Genomic DNA, 17,500 nt, shown 5'->3' with positions numbered 1-17,500 from the left:
TAACTTTAGCTTATCTACGCATACACACGCTCGCGCACACGTGCTCGCGGACGCGGTTTCGCTTCCGTTTTCTGATGTTTTTTTTTTGTCGCTCAAGGAACTGTTTCCCTGCACTTATTTGTTCTATCGTGTATCGTCACCTCGCATTCCGTGATGCGGTTAACTTTTGCTCGGATTCTCTACCGCCGAGACGTCAAGTACACAACGGACCGGTAGTTTTCTCCTTATCGTTATCGAGTGGTTCCACTTCAACTTCACGCACGCACTTATTGATCACAGCAGTACGTTAGGGTTAAAAATCTAGAAAAAGAAGAGAAACAAAATGCAGTTAGCCACCTGGTCACACGCATGAATCACGGACATCAGACTGGCAGACACCACGCACGCCCCCCCCCCCCCCCTCCTCGTTGCCGTCGCTTGCTGTGCATGACGCACACGGAATGGAATGCGCACCGCAGTGACCGAACACAATAATACTGGTTCGGGCATCGAAGTAGGCCCAAGGATGCGCACGAACGTGCACGCATGCAACAAACACCGAAACACCGAGGAAGGAGACATCTTGGCGCAAGATTCTGATTCCCCTACGACAGCGCCAGGCCATCAAACCCCCGTGGCTAGAGCTATGCGCTGTTTGGGGTGGTAAATGCATTTGTCATGAGCGACTCGGTGCATAGCGGGATCTGACGATCCGTTCCCCGGTCTACTAGGATGAGACGGACAACCCCAACACACACAGATGATCCAGCGGCGCGCGTCGTCATCATCGTCGGTGCTACACCGCCTGCTGTGCCGTGGAGTGGAGTGGACAGGAGATAGGGGTGCCGTTGGAATTTGGAATGTTTGCGCACGATTACGACGTCGCCGTCGTCGTCCGTCGGTCGGTCGGTCGGTCCCGTTGGTGCAGTTGGTGTGCGAGCGACGGCCAATGGCATCTGGCGATGGTGGTGTGTAGTGGTATGTGTGCAATGTGAACCCAAAGGAATGTTCTTCTTGTGGTTCATAATTTGTTCTCCTCCCACCGCGCGAGAGGATCGCATCTTTCTTTCTTCAGTTTGATGATCTTCCTGATCGCGATACACACACGCACGCCCCCCCCCCCCCCCCCCTTTCGATCGATCGCGACGAAGGACTTGATGCGTCGCGCTCGTCACGCGTTTCGTGGAAGAAAGGAGAATGGAATGCGGGTCAATGAGTTTGTGGCGGATCATAGATGAGAGGGTTACTCGACCCCCTCCCTCACTCTCTCCCCCACGAACCGACGTGATGGACAACGTTACACACACAGCCGTACACGATATTCGCGGTATCTGAGGAGGGGGCGCGCGCTCGCGAGCTCAAGAAGAAGACAAACAAACGGAAGAACACGCCACCATGAATGGAATGTGCCCTGTACCAGCACGAGGGTGAAGCGGAGCGGGAGAGATTGCGTCGTCGCCGTTCTCCTCCTCCTCTTCCTCCACGCGGGCCAACTACCGCTTCGCACCCCATCAGGTGTTCCAGTTGTGAGCGAAAATTCGCACTTTTTTCACTCCGCATCACAAATTGTGCAGCACGCGAACCACCACCAGCAGCAGGAGAGAGGTTTTTAGACGAAGGTCCCCATAGCCGCTGACCGCCCAACCCCTGCGTCTTTCGCGCGCGCGCCGCTAATTACGCACTTTGCGGTGATCGCACATCGGAATTACACATTTTGCACGACCTTCCCGGTTGCGCGCTCACGAAACTACTAGCTTCCCGGTTTCTCGGTAGTCTAGTGCACCGTTTGTCACCATTTGCGGACACTTACGTTCGTTCGAAGGATGTTAAAAACTCAATTTTTCACTGCGGCCAACAAAATCACTCTCGCGCGCCGATCTTGGCCTTGCATTCTCCGCTGGTGGCGCTGCGATCGCTCAACAGTTGCGAGAGTGTGCGTGCGATCGGTCCGCAAAAGGGAGGGCGGTCGGCCGATCTCGCTCTCTCCTAGAGGGATCCACGGCACGTTTTCCTATATTATTTATTAAAAAATCAATTAATAAAAATGCACTTTGTTCAAATAAATTATATTGCTATTAGAAGACAATCGCTAAAGGGATTTGTCCGACTTTGCCTCGACCATTGAAGACACCTTGGTTTATGCTGCTAAGGCAGACCCAACATAAAAAAATTGTTTTTATTTTGATCGCAGTTTTTCCACAAAGCGTGCACTAGCAGTAACTAGTTAAGAATAGACTAACTAATTGGAGTTCACTAGAAAGGGCATCTTCGGAAGGTGTGTGATTAGATAAACGGAAAGATAAAGCTTAAGTTCGTCTTCGAACTCGGCTGCGTGCAGGTGATAAACAAGTGAAGCTGTCCGTGCGAAGGACTCGATTCTGAGAATTTCACCATGCACGAGACGGGTTCGTTGGCCAGGTCAAAATCTGTCGAGGTACAAATATCCGTCGATCGCCCATCAGAATTCTTATCACAGCGTTCTACATTGATTCCTCTTACTAACATTTTTTTTTTGCAGAAAAACTCGCATAAAAATCATCCACCGGCCTCGTGTTGTTGGCCGCCACTGCTACAGAAGGAATCGTTTCACACCGCAATCTCACGTCTGGTCACTGGATAATAACAAAAGAAAAAAGGAATGCCTACAGTACGCTTACTCTGGAGCCCATTTCTAGCCCCCACCATCCCAAAACAGTGGCCAGCTCTTGCTGCAAGACAATGGAAAAGGATGGAACGGATCGGTAACCAAGACCCTTCGCTTCGGTTCTTTTCCTCCGGAATGATGCACCGGTTCAACAAGAGCGTTATTGCTCCCGAACATCTGGCCACTTACGAGGAGATCGTGCAGTTGGCAAAGCAACCGGAAGCGGAAGCCGCGCTGCTGATAGACGTCCGGGAACCGGCGGAACTGGAAGCGACGGGACGCATACCGACCAGCATCAACATACCGGTGAATCAGGTGAAGCAGGAGCTCGAGCTTCCGGCAACGGCATTCGAGGCGAAATACGGCCGCCGCAAACCCTCGCCCACGGATCCGATCATATTCTGTTGCCGGATCGGAGTAAGGTCCGGTAACGCGGCTCACGAAGCGGAGCAGATGGGATTTAAACGGTAAATGTGCGGCGTGCATACCAGCCAGAATATAAGAGAAATTGTTAGGTTTTTGTTTGGTTTGTATTTCGGCGTTAAAAACTACGTCGGATCGTGGTTGGAGTATGCCGAAAAACAAGGATTGTCCAGCTAAAAAAACCTGCGGGCTATCAAAGAAATGCCAATAAAGGATCCCCGGGCACTCACTTCTCCAAAAGTTGTGGTGGATTAATTCATTTCCATGGAAACGCGTCCGTTGGAGCGAGAGAGAAAGATTGAATGGAACGGGTGAGGAGGTGGGGTAGGGTGAGAATTAATTACGCACCTGTGGTGGATGATTATCGCGCGCGCGTAGCTGGCAGGCAGTGTGTTTCGGTCGCTCCAACCTTTCGACGATCATTTCGTTGCCGAACGTGGTGCACAACATTCCATCCGATTACGTAAGTAGCTTATAACCGCCACCGTCATCCATTCCGGTCTGTTATTGCCCTCGCGTCCCAATCCTTGACAAAAATGGTGTTTAATGCGTGTGCTTTGTTGGTGCGACGCGGCGTATCGGTCTCGAGATTAACCATTCCGGTTCGTGCTGTTGTGTATTCTCAAATCAAACCCCTTTCCAACGTGCGATCGTTTTCGGTGTGCCGCTTCTCAATCAGATCGACGGAAAGTAGCAGAATCTCCACCGGTAAGCTTATCAAACGTGCTGTGTGTGGTGTGTCTGTGTCCGCTTTTGTGCATGCCAATCAATCACCAGGCAGCGAGATGCACTGGCATCGTAATTACTCGCCGTGAAAAATATTCATTCTTCCCCCCGCGATGGTAACCCCAGCGGCGTCAGTCCCTCCAAAAATGTGCTGACTCACGCACGACGACGCCGTGGACTCTACGTAGAAACACATCAACCGGGAACCGGTTTTCGGGAGAAGCAAATGGCGTAGTGCGTCTGGGGGCCAGTTCGCATCCATGATCGGTGCTAGTAAGATGGTTAGAAAACGTAACTTTCCTGTGTTTGCTGCGACCTTGGCGCTGGTAGCACTACTCTCAACAGGTGCCAACAGCCGGAACGTTGCTACGGATTGCGATGCTAGCAGCAAGTTTGCACCGGGTTGCATCGAACCACGGCTCGTGGCCACACTGGCCGAGGTAGAGGATCTACCGAATCATCCCGAGGTGTTACTGATCGATGTGCGTGAACCAGCGGAACTGGAGGCAACGGGACGCATACCGACAAGCATTAATATACCACGTAACGTAACACCCCATGATTGGCTCCACCTCAGTATCTGCCAGCGGTAACTTTGATTCCCCGTGTTTCGCAGTGAAAACCGTACAGCGTGAACTGGGGCTCGGTGCGGAAGCGTTCGAGGCCAAGTACGGTCGCAAGAAGCCAGCGCTGGATGATCCGCTTATCTTTAGCTGCCGTTCCGGTGTTCGTGCCGGACAGGCGGCTCTTCAAGCCGATCAGCTTGGTTTCCGAAAGTACGATCGTGTACGGCTTGCGAGGATTAGTGATGGGAACTGATACGAGATTTCCCCTTTTTGTTGCAGCGTAAAGAACTACGTCGGCTCATGGTTGGAGTACGGCCCGAAGCACGGTTTACCGGCGTAACTGCTACGTGAGGTCTCGTTCTCAATCAGCAACAGCAACAGCGGCAGCAGCCAGTAGTATCTAATTAAACGCGACAGCGGATCTTATCCATGAAGCGAATAAAGCGAAGCAATGAGATAACGTGCAAACATACGAGTGTGCTTGTTTGTTGGCCGTAGCACCGGCTGAAAGGGTCGAAGGAAGGAGTAGAGGGACACCCTAATTTTGTACACCCGAACCCCGAATCTCATATCTGACGCTCGCTGATAAGCGGCTCGTTTCTATCACCTGCCAACGGCAATGCTTTAAAATGCTCCGAATTCTTGCTGTGTCTTCCATTTACAGATCCTCTCCCCTACTGTGGTATCGTTCCTGTGCGCTGTTTGAGTTCTCGAAGCAAAATGTCCGCGATCGCAACGTACGAAGAGGTGCTTGATTTGCCGAACCACCCGGAAAAACTGCTGATCGATGTGCGCAATCCGGACGAACTGGCCGAAACGGGCAAAATACCTACCAGTATCAACATTCCACGTAAGTGTTCCGCCACAGGATGGAAAGCAAAGGAAGCGGAGTCGGAGTTTCTTTCGCCCCGAAGCCCGATAGAGAGAACGCAACACAAACTATGGTTTTTCGATTCAGTGGATCATTTCAACCGATCCACAATGGCGTGATCGCAATTTTTATTTTTACGCCTTCTACTTGGTTCCTTTTTGGCCGTAGGTGGCCCCACGTACCAGATCCGCTCTGGCTTCGCCCTTCACCCCTTGTGCGTTTGAGGTGGCGTTCCGGATGGCATCTCCCCGCACCTCTGCGTTGCTTTTACCGGATGGCATCTTGTATCTCGAGGTGGCTCTTGCTACGACGTTCCGACGATGATGTTTCGAAGACTTTCGGTGCCGTTTTGATGCCGCTTGTTCAGAAGGCGAGTGCTTTTATACGATTGCTACGAAACACTCCGACACCACACACTCGAGTGATTAGCAAAGTGATCGTAGTATGAGCCCTTTTCCCTTCTTTGCGGGGGAAGATTGTTTATGTATTGGCTGCACCAGCAGCAGCAGCAGCAGTGCACACACCATCGATTGATTGCATCATGTCGGTTGACTCCAAAGTCGAGAAGTCAACAGTATCTGCTTGTTGCCAACGATAAGTAACACGATTCTTGATTACGTAAAGTATCCGTTTGTTGATATGAGCATCACGTAACGTTCTCGCCATTTGTTTATATTAAACATCGTCTCGATCCTCGATCGATTCAAACCTAAAGTTGGGTTTATGCACTTCATCTAAACATCGTTCCTCTCTCCTTCTCGCTCCATGATCACAAAGTGGACCAAGTGAAGCAAGCGTTCGGTCCTGAAACGGAAGCTGAGCAGTTCCGGAAGCTGTACGGTGTAGCGAAACCGCAACCGGATCACTACCTTATCCTTTCTTGCCGTACCGGACGCCGTAGCCAGATGGCACTGGACACGATCACCGAGCTAGGCTATCGGAAGTAAGATCAACGCAGCCGCTATCACATGTTGCCTCTGCTAAAATGGATTTCTGCGGTTTGCGGCTCTATCTCTACTAATTCGCTCTCCAAAGTAGTGCCCACTAACCTGACAGCTGGCCTCTTGGACCGAGGAAAGCGTGTTTTAGGGTTGCATCAGTTACGGAACTGGATTTCCGCTCTTTCACACGCCCCTGGCGTGTTCTCCATTTTTTGTGGTTCAATTTTTGCGCGTCTCGATATCGATCTTCATCAGCAGCCTTGTACAAAGCTTCCATTGATTGCCATTTGCAACATCGCATACCTGCATCCCATACCGTTACATATATCGTTTCAGTGCCACAGCTCGAGGAAGGAATGAAGTTGGCAGAGTCGGAGTTCAAGGCACGGTACGGTCGTGAGAAACCCGCCAACGATACGGAGATCATTTTCCACTGCAAGATGGGTGGTCGAGCACAGAAGGCGACCGATCTGGCCACCAGCCTGGGCTATACCAAGTATGTATCGCTCCATGCAGCGTTTCAGCTTCCCATTCATATAAACATTCCTCTCCATCATCTGTGAACATTGTATTTTATCAATCCTTTCCTTTGGTGAATGGGTACGCTTTGTTGGCTTCTTGGGTTTCGGGAATCGGAAATGACCTCAAATGCGCAACACAATGTAAGGATGCTGATGTTTCTGGTTCTTTGTTTTTCTCCATTCCCTTTAGCGCTCGCAACTACAAGGGCTCATGGACCGAGTGGGCTGCCAAGCAGCAGGAAGCGGCCAAGTAGGAGGCGATCGGCCATTTCGCGCCGTCAGCACTTCCGATCGCGATCTCTAGAAAGCAGAAAGGAGGTGACCCGACATAAACGGCCAATCGATGGCTCTCGAGCGTTCGTTCGTTCGTAAATAAAGTTGAGCTAATCACAATCACACAAAGTGTCCGCTTGAACGTTCCTGAACGGCACTCTGGATCGGCATGATGACTCAGGCAAAGCGCCCTCAGGCCACTCGCTTCATGGGGGGTGGTTGTGGTATTGTAAACGATGACACCATCCCGTTCCTTATCGATAGTTTACTTTCCACCGTCAGTCATATGCGAAAATAAACTCTACCAGTTCAAAGCATACGGATACGTGACAATGTGTGGTATGGAGATTATTCGTATCACAATCTTCTGATTTACTGAACGATTGGATGGGAGCGGTAATAGATTCAGATAGCGTCTCCGGGTCTAGGTTACCGTTAATCGGGAAGCAGCGCATTTTAGACCTTTTGTTTAATACGCAAACCAGGCTCATTGTGGCAGCAATGTTGTTTCCAAAATTCAAACGTTGCTAAGATGAACACCAACTTTAAAATCGTCGGTTTTAGGATAAATCGCTTGAAAGCCTTGCTACATTTTTTTCATTTATTATTGCGATTGATCCAAACATTTGATACAGTACCCATGAATCGTTTTTCAATCATGTAAAAAATGCAAAAATAAATGTTTAAAAAAATGCTGCCGATCACTAAACATCCCGTTGTTAGGGAATGGTTTTGTATATGCCTACTATGTATAACAATGTCAGTTTGATGTTCTAGCGTGTGCGCAACAGCTGCAAATAATGCTTGAACCGTAATTCATACCCAGGAGATCCCGCCACCCAATCCGCATTCCCTCCCCCCCCCCCCCAGCCGAAAATGCCTCTCTGAGAAGTATGTTAAAAAGTATCTTACTAGAATAACAAACTCCGTTGTTTTCGTCGTTGTCCAGAAATGCAACAAAGTGTGCGCCGGCATGCGGCACTACGTTGGACCACGCTGCAAGCATGGAGTGGTATGATTCCAAGCAACAATGATAAAGATACGAACGACACAAATCCATCGTATGGCACAGAAAACGGTATAAATACGGCGACCGATTGAAGTGCTCGATATCAATTCCGCTCTGACCGTTAGCATCGTATCGCCAGCAGCCCACTGCACCACCTCAACTCCGGATTTTTGCAGTTAGCCACCCAGAAGGAAGACAGCAGAAGCTAAGATGTCGGATCCGAAAGCTCAAGCCATCAAGAAGGCCGTCGACAGCTTGCCACCGGGACACACGAGTGAGCAGCGTGATGCGGCTGTAAAGGCCGCCATCCAGAACGCCAAAAACAATTGAGCGAGGGAGACTGGCTGGCCTACTAGTGCCACCTGGGAGGTGTGTGTCTACCAGGGATTTGCCCTGTAAGATGAAATAAAGAAGAAAGATTCCTCCCCTTTAAAACAATTGTTTCGGCTTCTTCTGGTATTCGACGTAAGCTCTGATCCGAAAAGAACGACGAACAGATAGGACATTCTTTTGGAGATATTTATTTCGCGGTCTTTACTTCGCTCCCGCTTCCTTTCCCTTTGTCGTGCCACATCGAGGAACAGGGGTCAGCTGCTGCCGCTACTGCTGTTGAGTTCACGCATCGTGCCCCAGCTATCGCCCACCTTCAGCTTCACTCGCAACGGCACACTCAGCTTGGCACAGTTCTCCATACTGGAGCGCAGAATTTTGGCCACCTTCGGAAGCTGCGCACGGGGCAACTCATACACGAGCTCATCGTGCAGATGCAACACGAGCTGAATCGCACCGACATCGAGCACGTCGCCATACTTTCGCAGATTGCGCTCCATGCGCACGATCGCATTCTTAAGGATGTCAGCGGCCGAACCCTGAATCGTGGTACAGACGGCCTGCCGTTCTGCTTCGGCCCTTGCTGCCGGATCGGCCCCCGCTCCCGTACCAATCGCCGGCAGATAGCGTCTCCGACCAGTCAGTGTTTCGATGTAGCCGAGCTGACGCGTTAACCGGATCACCCGTTCCTGATAGCGCCGGATGTCCGGGTAAGACCGGTGAAACTGTTCCATCAGCGTCCGGGCCGATTCTTCTTCCATCTGTAGCTCGGCTGCCATCGCTCGGGCTCCCATACCGTAGATTACACCGTACACGATCGCTTTCGTACGTGATCGGAGCTCCTCGCTGACCTCCGACACGTCGGTGAGCTGATGCCAGCGGGCTGCCAACGAACGGAACACATCCTGTGGTTTCCGCCGTCCTCCGGGGCCATCAGATGCATTCAGGGCCTCCATCAAGCGACGATCCTGAGACAGGTGCGTCAGTATGCAGAGCTCAAGCTGACAAAAGTCAGCCGACAGTAGCACCCGGGTCGGATCGGTGCAGATGAAGGTGCTGCGACAGCTAAACTGCTCGTCCACCGCTTCCGGGTCACGTCCCTCCCGCTTACCACCTGCCAACGGTGCCGGTACCGTAAAGTCTTTCACCACCGTCTGAAGGTTCGGTTCGTGCATCGTAATCCGGCCGGTGCTGGTGAAACAGTGGCTCCGTCCGTGAACCCTTGTCCCCCGAGGATGGACGCTACGATAAAGGGGTTCGATTGTGCGCGCGAGATTACTGTCGATCTTGCGGTACGCAATGACGAGCGCCGCCAGTGGATTTTCGAGTCGTTCCAGCACTTGCCGGGCCGTCCGGGGACGTTCACGAGATGCCGCTAACCGTAGGGCAGCGGCTACGGCTCGCGAGGAACCGAAATCAAGCCGACGGCCACCGTTCAGCAGGCGCGCATCGGTAGCGATACGTTCGCGGCACTCTTTCAGCCGCTCGATCAACGTACCGAGAGCTGTGCGATCGACCGGGAAACCAAAGACCTCGGAGCGTGCCAGTACGACATGAACGGGCATTTCGCGGGACAGAAAGCATGCCTCAAGTCCGGCCACTTGCTGCAGCAGCTTACGAACCGGGCGCATCAGATGGCTTACGATGACGGACTCCACGGTGGCCCTAAAAATGGTTCCAAAATTTTTGATTAAAAGTGATCGCACTCAAAAACACACTCGTGGTTACTTACCGCTTCTTTGGATCGATTGGACTGTGATGATGCAAACCGTAACCGATCGCCTTCGGTGTGGTGCCCCATTCAAGGTCGGCCAATCGTTTCGGTGTTCCGGTCACCTCGGGACAGTAACGCTCGATCATCGCTTCGAGGGTGAGCGTTCGCTCGTCGGCCGTTTGCAGTAACCAGCAGGCCACCCGTGGATCCTGTACCGAGCAGAGTAGATCATCCCAGGAGTTGGCACCGGTTCCGGATGCCCGTAACAATCCGATAGCGAACATTAACCGGAGTTGTTCCTTCGCATCGAGCATCGTAACGGTAAGCTGTTCCCTTCGGAGTAGCTCACGCAGCAAGGATCGCTTTTCATCGTCCCGGATGTTCACTCCGTTGCTAGCAGGTTGCAGATCGAGAAAGTACACGATCGGTTCGATCGTTTCGTTTACGTCTCCGGAATTGTAGATCGCCAAACCAGCCAGATATCGATCGTCATCCACTGGATACAGTCGTTGCTCGATAGGTGTGTCTGTTGCTGCATCGCGATCGCTACGCATAAGATGTCCACCGATCCTGGTGATCGGTTTCTTGGGGCGCAGATTAGGCGCCACTCCAAGGGACAAGCTGATGCTGCTCCAATTGGCGAGCCGATCAATGAAGCCACTGTACGTGGTACGATCCTCGCAAACATCGACGATCTTTAGGGAGCTATAAGGCACCGTTTCATCCTTCGATCCCGGAGCGTTTCCGTGGTGATCCTGCAGGAGCTGGTGGCCCATTAGCAGGGAGTTGTTGAACTGATTCGACGACTGTTCGATCGAATCGAGACGCGATAACGCAGCGCTCGACGATGATGTTTGATGAGAGGTCGAAGGGGGAGTGTTGGGTACGGTTGGTGGTAGTGTGTCGGAGGACACTTCCGCCCCCACAATTTGCTCCTCATTCTCCTTCTTTTCTTCCTCTGGCCCTTCCACGTTCCATTTGGGGTTCTCAAGACCCGTTTCAAGCGCTAGATACTGGCGTGCTTCATGGATTAGCAAATGGGCTGCCTCCGGAACCGTCATACCGGCGTGGCCAGTGAGAAAGAGATTGCGTAACTGTTTCCTCTTCGCTGCCTCCTGCTCATGCTCCCCTTCACGTATCCGTTCCGTCTCGAAGCTGGCACAGTTGTGCAGAACCGTTTCGATCGCATGCCGATCCGCATTCGCCAGCTGCAATAACCCCTGGAAACCGGCATCGTACAGCAAGCGTGCCCGTTGGCCATTCAGCGAAGGAATGCGCATCAGATCGAGTAACTCGTGGGCGACACCGAAGAACAGTCGCTCCCGGAACTGTACCACAATCAGGTGAAGCAGTGTCCAGTTCAGGGAGCCACAGAAAGACGCAACGATGCCGGCAAAAGTGGCCGCCGTCTGTTGTAAGCTCTGCAGTAGACCCCGGCAACACCGGAACCGCTTTGCGACCGTACACAGTGGCACCTCGTTGACCAGATCGAGCAGAGCGAGCGCAGTGTAGAACCGTTTGTGAATCTGAAGCGCACGCTGATCGAGCACTCCGGTACCACGCATCGCCCGTACCATGAAGGACTCCCGGACACCGACTAGCTCACCGACACGCCTGGCGGAGGCTGGCAACCGTTCCCAGAGGTCAAGGAAATCCATCCACCCGATCTGTTGCCACTGGTAAGCGACGGAGTACGGTGTGACGAGGTACACGGCGTGTAGTTCCGATTCGAGGACGAAACATTGGCGTGCCCGTTGCAATTCACTGAACAACAGAAAGCCATCTTTCGGGGGTAGAGAAGCGGCGAGGCAGGCGTGTCCTAGCCGGGAAGCGGTGAGCACCGTCCGCTCCTCCGTTTCCTGTAATCGGATGAACTCGTATTCGAGCAGAAAGGCCAGGCAGTTGGCGACCGGATCGTCACCAGTGGCCGCTTGAACCGAGACATTCTTCGTGTCCTTGCTCATCTGCTTGGTCGTCGTGACAGTGGCCAGAAGTTGCTCACCCACGGAGAACCGGTACGATCGATCGCAGCTGTAGAGCGTCGCGTTGACAAAATCCTCCAACAACGGTGCCGTTGTGGCCGTTCCCGATGCAATAATCTCCAGTACGGCACGCTTGAGGTGAGTCTACGGGAAGAAACAGGACATTAGTGGCATTTTGGTGGTCAGATAACGAACCCAGAGTCTTACTAACATAGTTATCTGCATCCAAACAGGATCGAAGAGGCGGTAACTCGCTAGTGCCAAGTAGCTCGCGGCCAATCTTCTCCTCGGCCGGTGTACAGATCAGCACGGATTCACCGAGCGTATCGCGCCCTTTACGTCCTGCCCGGCCAATCATCTGCCGGTAAGTAAGAGCGTTAATTGGCCGACCACCAAACTTTGGCGTCCGTACGATTACACGACGAGCCGGAAGATTAACGCCACTGCTGAGCGTACTGGTGGCCACGATCACTCGCACCGCCCCATCCCGGAACGATCCCTCCACAATATCGCGTTCATCGGTGGTCAATCCGGCATGATGGAATGCGACACCGTAGCGGATCGTTTTGCCCAACACTGCATCCAGTCCGGCAGGACAGTTCCGCAGCTGCAGTAGCACTTCTTCCTGCTTCGTCCCATCGAGTTGTTCGTTTAAACGCTCTCTCAGGATCTGGTGTGCTCTATCGGGACTGTCCTTTTTCAGTGTGTGTACCGTACTGGCCAGCGTGAGGACCAACTGTTCGCACCAATCCTTCGAAGGACAGAAAACAATGACGGAGCAACCTTCGAGCAGCGTTTCCAGCGTTAACAGCGTCACATGTTCCGGATCTTTGGTGATTGGACAACCGAGCAGCGTTCCATCGAGACGCCGTATCGCGACCTGACCACCACCACTACCTGCCGCAGCACCGTACACCGTATCACCGATTTTCATCATCTCGACCAGTTCGATCGGACGATAATCCGTGTGGTAGTGGTCCGCATCAAGCCACCGGGCCAAAAGTTCCACGTTCGGTAGTGTCGCCGACATGCAGACGATCTGGATGGTTGCTTGTGCTTGCCGTGCCACGAAGCGCACCTTCGTGAGCAACAGTTCTAGGATGTAACCCCGGGAAGGATCGGCAATCAGGTGCACCTCATCGACGACCACAAGTCCAAGGTTGGTGGCAAGGTTCGATTGTTCCAGCAATCGGTTTACGATCGAGTTTGCTTTCTCGATCGTACAGACGGCTAGATCGACGGATTCGAAACCGCCGGGTGGGTGTGAACCACCGTAGAAGCCTTCAACACGCCAACCACCGGGCCCGAGCAGCTGTTGGAGGTAGTGTGTCTTTTCGCGAGCCACCGCCACGAATGGGAGTATCAGAAGACACTTGCGACGACGTTCGGCGATCGTTTTGGCGAGCAAAAACTCACTGACGAGAGTTTTGCCGGCCGAGGTTGGGGCGCTGTAGACGAGATTGCGGCCTTCTAGGAGCACCTAAAACATGGAAGAATGTTGATGATTAATTGATTGAAAAATGGTGACAAAATGCTTACCTCTTTCCGAGAAAGGCATTCCACCTGCCAGGGGAATAACTCAACGATCCCTTTTTTGGCGTACTGGCGCTGCACGGATTCCGGTAAGCCCCAGTTGGACAGCAGACGCAAATCTTTCGTCTGATCGAAGCTCATACTGGGCGATGGTTGCTGGCTGTGTACCGGTACGAGCTTTGAATTCTCCTTTACCGACACCTCTTTCCGGACCGACTGTGAATCATTTAAGCTCTCCGAAAACAGCGCACTGTCATAACCACTCGCATCGGAGTGCCTTGTAGATCGTTCCAACTCGAGGAGACTGTTCCGCGTATCCGTTCCCGAGAAGATCCGGTCCACCGGTTCCTGCCAGGCTTGCGGATGAGCATCGCTCTTATCTGTCCCATTCAGGCCAGCAAATCCAACGGTACCGAGGGGTTGCGAGAACGTCACGTTCTCTACGTTCAGCTGCAGATCGGTGGCGTTCGCAGTTTCATCGACACGTAGCGATTCCTCGAGACCGCTGGACAGCAGCAGCTCATCTTCTTCATCATCCTCATCGCCGTCAAGCAGCTGCGCACTGGACAGCAGAGCCCGATCGAAGAGGGTTTCACTGAACACCTCGAACTGGCTGGCTTCCCCGGGGGTACCATCCTGAACCGAGCGCCGTTGACTCCTTCTCCGCTCGATCGAGAAATCGCTTTCATCGAACAGGGAAGTACGTAAGCTGCTGTCATGATGCTCATGCGAACGAGTATCGCCCTTCTGTGCGATCTCCGGCTCCTGAAAGTCACAAATCGAGAACGTATCACTCTGGAACAGCTCTGCCAGTTCTTGGTCCTTCCGGGGTTGCTTCTCGGGCGACGGTTCCTCATTGCCAGGTATCGGTGAAATGGAACCAGCTTGTGGTCGTCGCTTTAGCAAACGATCACCACCGTTGTTACCGGTGATTGTTTGTGTATCGATTTCCAGATCACTTTTGAACAGATCCGTATAGTTGTTGGCCGTACCCGGAGGCTCGTCCTTCCTCCCACTGGTTTGCCTGGTTTCTCTTCGGCTTTGTGTTGCCCTCGGTTTTAACCGTTTGCGACCGGTAAGATTGCCTGTTTTTGGACACTTTTTGTTGCTAGCGTTACCAACACCAACGGTTGCGGTCGGAGATTCCTCGATCACTTCGTTTTCGATCGGCTCATGGGCTTGTGCGGCCGTTGCTGCCGCTTGGGATGTCCTGGTTGTCCTACTACCGGCCCGCAGCACTTGTGAGCCCTTGGGCGTTGTAAAGACCACCGGATGTTGATGATGATGGCGTCCTAGGAGCTCGTCCAGTGTGTTGTCTCCTAGTGGAAGGGATTGAGAAAATTCCGTCATATCCTGGTGGTTGATCAAGCAGGCAGCGGCGTCGTTGACAAAAGGAAGTTTGTTTACCTACCCGCCGGATGAGTTCTTCCCATGAACTATCTGTCTCTCCGGGCATCTCAGCGTGCTCGGTTAACCCGTTCCTTTCGGGTGACACTCGGGACATGGCGCCCTCGGTCCACCGTGTTCATTCATCTGGGCCTTACGCACCTTCATTCTCAAGAAATACGACGACGATTCACAAATACGCGCAAAGCTAGCCTGCTGGGTGGTATGTAGATATAGCTTGTACCAGCTAGAACGTGGCAATACAGAATAAAACATATCTCATCATTGGAATGGCGAGAAATTGGACGAAATGTATGATTTTATAGATTATTGTATTGCCTGTAAGGGGAAATATTGATCATAATCCATTGATCTAGACAATTTGGAGGATTGATAGTTTTTCCTATGACAAAGAATCGAAATCGAACAAATTAACACCATACTTGCTATAGGATAACTACCTAAATCAGGTGAAACTTACACAGGATCATTAATGGACAAAGAACGGACAAAATCTTTTTCTACAGGCACTCTGCTTCGTGCAAATGTTGATTGAACGTTGTCATAATTGTAAAAACATTTTATTTATCGCCACATTTCCAAATGCCATACCAAATCATCATTTCAATTTCAATTCCCGATGCCATGCCGTAGAATCAGGCACATGTTACACTTTTTAGTCTGTTTTATTTTACCCGATTCAAGGTAAGAGTCCCCTAGGTACGGTTGAATGTGGGTTTTTTTTTGTAGTTTGGTTTGGGAAACTTTCAGAATTTTTCCTCCACTTAAATCAAGTTTTCATGTACTTCAATTTTGACAAAAAACATTACCACTTAACAAACAGATTACTACAAACGTTGTCAACAAAATGGCAAAAATAATGACCACCTTCTAACCGGTACAGGCTCTAGGGAAGATGTTGTACACGTTCGGTGGTGTGGGGCGCGCCGCCAATAGCACGCGCGTTCCTTCGCAGATCACCGTCGTCGTTGTCGCCCAACGATGCTCCGGCCGTTCTCGCGCCGTTCAGCGCTGTTCATTTGTGTGCAGGAAGTCTCGCGAGCGTGAACGACACCACGACCAGCCAGCCAGTCGACGCAATCTGTTTCTTCTCTTAATCTCCGGGTTTTTTTTCTGTGGTGTGTGGCATCTCTTTACCATCTCGGTGGCCACTCGGGGCTGCGGTGTGTGCTGCGGTTATTGTGAATCCATGTGAGTGCACGAGGGGGGAATCGATATCTTGGATTGGTGGAATCAAATAAGGAGAACAAAGCAGCAGCAGCATGATCTCATCTCACCGAACTCGGCCACTCGCGGTTCGAAGCAAGATCACAGAAAACGGCCCGTGTGTATGTGTGCGTTTGTGTAGACGAAGGTGCTGATTATCGACTAAGTCAACAATTTCGTGAATAGCGTGAAGTAACGTCGTGAAAAGGTGTCGCGATGTCCGTGATTGCTGACGACACAAAGAAGCGCCGCGGCGTCCTCAAGTGATCGTGAGAATGAGTGCGAAGATCACGCTCGGTATTCCGCTCTGCGGTGGTTCCTTGGATGTGCTTGGAGCTGCTCCCGTGCTGTGACCCTTCGGTTTTGTAGAAATCCATCGTCGTTCCCCGTGTTTGTCTGTGTCTTGTGTGTGCGTTTTCGAGACGAGGGGGCACACGGAGATCGCGATATCGTAACGAACGGTGTCGAGGGTGCTGAGCCACCAAACACACCTTTGCGTGGCCCGGATGATGAGTCGCTCCGAGGAGGGGCTGCGATAAGACGAAATCACCGAGCCAGAACACGCGAACGATAACGCCAAGACTGCAGGAGTGTGTCAGCGAACAGGAGGTTTCTTTGTGGTGCTTCGAGTATTTTTTTTACTCATTTTCTTCCGAGAACCACAGGCACTTCTGCCACGCTGATTCAATTCTCCTTCTAGAGATCGCGAACGCCGCCACCGAAACGGGTTTTTCGTTCGCCCGGTGGTTCTTGTGCACTCGTTCCTCCTTTCTCCTGAAGCGGCTACTGCTGCTGCTGCTGCTCCTGTAGCCGTGCATGATGCAATGGAAATGGAATGCTTCTGTACACCCCCCCCCCCCCCGGGGTGGTGCAGAAAATTGGATCGAACACACATGGGCGCGTATGTGTCTGTGTACACAATCCGCTCGCACCGCTGATTTGACCGCTGGTTACACTACGCCGATGATTCATGTCCGGTCTTGCGCAGGCCGCAGGAACGAATCTTTCCTTACCTCGCAAGATACGCGGGACAGAGGACTACCACGAGCGGGCGGGTGAGGGAGTTATGCGGTCTAATAATAAACACCATTTCCCCTCACTCTCACTCCCGGCTCGCTTGAGCGCTGGATTAGTGAAGCAGCAGCAGAAAAAAAGCTGGAAGCTGGATCTAATTAACCCGTCTTGAAGCATGAAAACCGCGATCAACCATATTCGATCGCCAGGGGCAACCAATGGCCTCCTAGAGTTGCTCATCCATTGCGCTACCTATCCTCGAATTTGGTTCTTTTTTTTTCTCTGGAGCAACTGAAGCGAGATTCTTTTTTTAAACTTCTGACCATGGCCACCACCAGCACCGGCAGCAGCACCGGGGTCA

General features: G+C 52.0%; 5 protein-coding genes across 16 annotated transcripts in view; 3 read left to right on the top strand and 2 right to left on the bottom strand.

The window, feature by feature from the left end:
• Positions 1-3,487, bottom strand: part of LOC126578392 (uncharacterized) — a 10,600-nt gene extending 7,113 nt beyond the window's left edge. The window contains exons 1-3 of one of the 5 annotated variants that reach the window (XM_050240889.1): positions 3,395-3,487; positions 1,790-1,990; positions 1-300 (exon numbers count right to left, since the gene is read on the bottom strand). The exon at positions 1-300 is cut by the window's left edge and continues 585 nt beyond it. The gene's annotated coding sequence lies outside the window, so the exon portion shown is untranslated. The other 4 variants (XM_050240894.1, XM_050240891.1, XM_050240890.1 and 1 more) reach the window with 4 other exon arrangements.
• On the top strand, positions 2,136-3,359 carry LOC126578411 (rhodanese domain-containing protein CG4456-like). 2 transcript variants are annotated; one of them, XM_050240931.1, is made up of 2 exons: positions 2,136-2,254; positions 2,498-3,359. In XM_050240931.1, exon 2 carries the CDS (start codon positions 2,618-2,620, stop codon positions 3,092-3,094), a length of 477 nt encoding a protein of 158 aa, XP_050096888.1. In that variant the 5' UTR covers positions 2,136-2,254; positions 2,498-2,617; the 3' UTR covers positions 3,095-3,359. The 2 variants fall into 2 exon arrangements, with proteins under 2 accessions (XP_050096888.1, XP_050096887.1); XM_050240930.1 differs by having other exon boundaries at positions 2,142-2,413.
• LOC126578409 (rhodanese domain-containing protein CG4456) lies at positions 3,374-7,073 on the top strand. Of its 4 annotated transcripts, none has more exons than XM_050240929.1 (4): positions 3,374-3,509; positions 5,003-5,188; positions 5,987-6,152; positions 6,862-7,073. In XM_050240929.1, exons 2-4 carry the CDS (start codon positions 5,059-5,061, stop codon positions 6,923-6,925), a joined length of 360 nt encoding a protein of 119 aa, XP_050096886.1. In that variant the 5' UTR covers positions 3,374-3,509; positions 5,003-5,058; the 3' UTR covers positions 6,926-7,073. The 4 variants fall into 4 exon arrangements, with proteins under 4 accessions (XP_050096886.1, XP_050096884.1, XP_050096883.1 ...); XM_050240927.1 differs by lacking the exon at positions 3,374-3,509 and adding an exon at positions 3,516-3,754; XM_050240926.1 differs by lacking the exons at positions 3,374-3,509; positions 5,003-5,188; positions 5,987-6,152; positions 6,862-7,073 and adding exons at positions 3,516-3,754; positions 4,103-4,315; positions 4,389-4,548; positions 4,618-4,829.
• Positions 7,074-8,487: 1,414 nt separating this feature from the next.
• LOC126578391 (DNA polymerase theta) lies at positions 8,488-14,862 on the bottom strand. Its single transcript, XM_050240888.1, has 4 exons — positions 13,519-14,862; positions 12,191-13,459; positions 10,016-12,123; positions 8,488-9,948 (listed from the first exon to the last, which is right to left on the bottom strand). Exons 1-4 carry the CDS (start codon positions 14,860-14,862, stop codon positions 8,541-8,543), a joined length of 6,129 nt encoding a protein of 2,042 aa, XP_050096845.1. The 3' UTR covers positions 8,488-8,540.
• Positions 14,863-15,801: 939 nt separating this feature from the next.
• LOC126578395 (vinculin) overlaps positions 15,802-17,500 on the top strand; it is a 10,697-nt gene continuing 8,998 nt past the window's right edge. For 3 of the 4 annotated variants that reach the window (XR_007608396.1, XR_007608397.1, XM_050240899.1), the window contains exon 1: positions 15,803-16,110. The gene's annotated coding sequence lies outside the window, so the exon portion shown is untranslated. Of the gene's footprint in view, positions 16,111-17,500 lie in introns of all 4 variants that reach the window. The other variant, XM_050240901.1, reaches the window with a different exon arrangement.

This window comes from Anopheles aquasalis, chromosome 3, assembly GCF_943734665.1.
Source record: "Anopheles aquasalis chromosome 3, idAnoAquaMG_Q_19, whole genome shotgun sequence".
Lineage (NCBI taxonomy): Eukaryota > Metazoa > Arthropoda > Insecta > Diptera > Culicidae > Anopheles > Anopheles aquasalis.
This window is presented reverse-complemented; position numbering and strand designations above follow the sequence as displayed.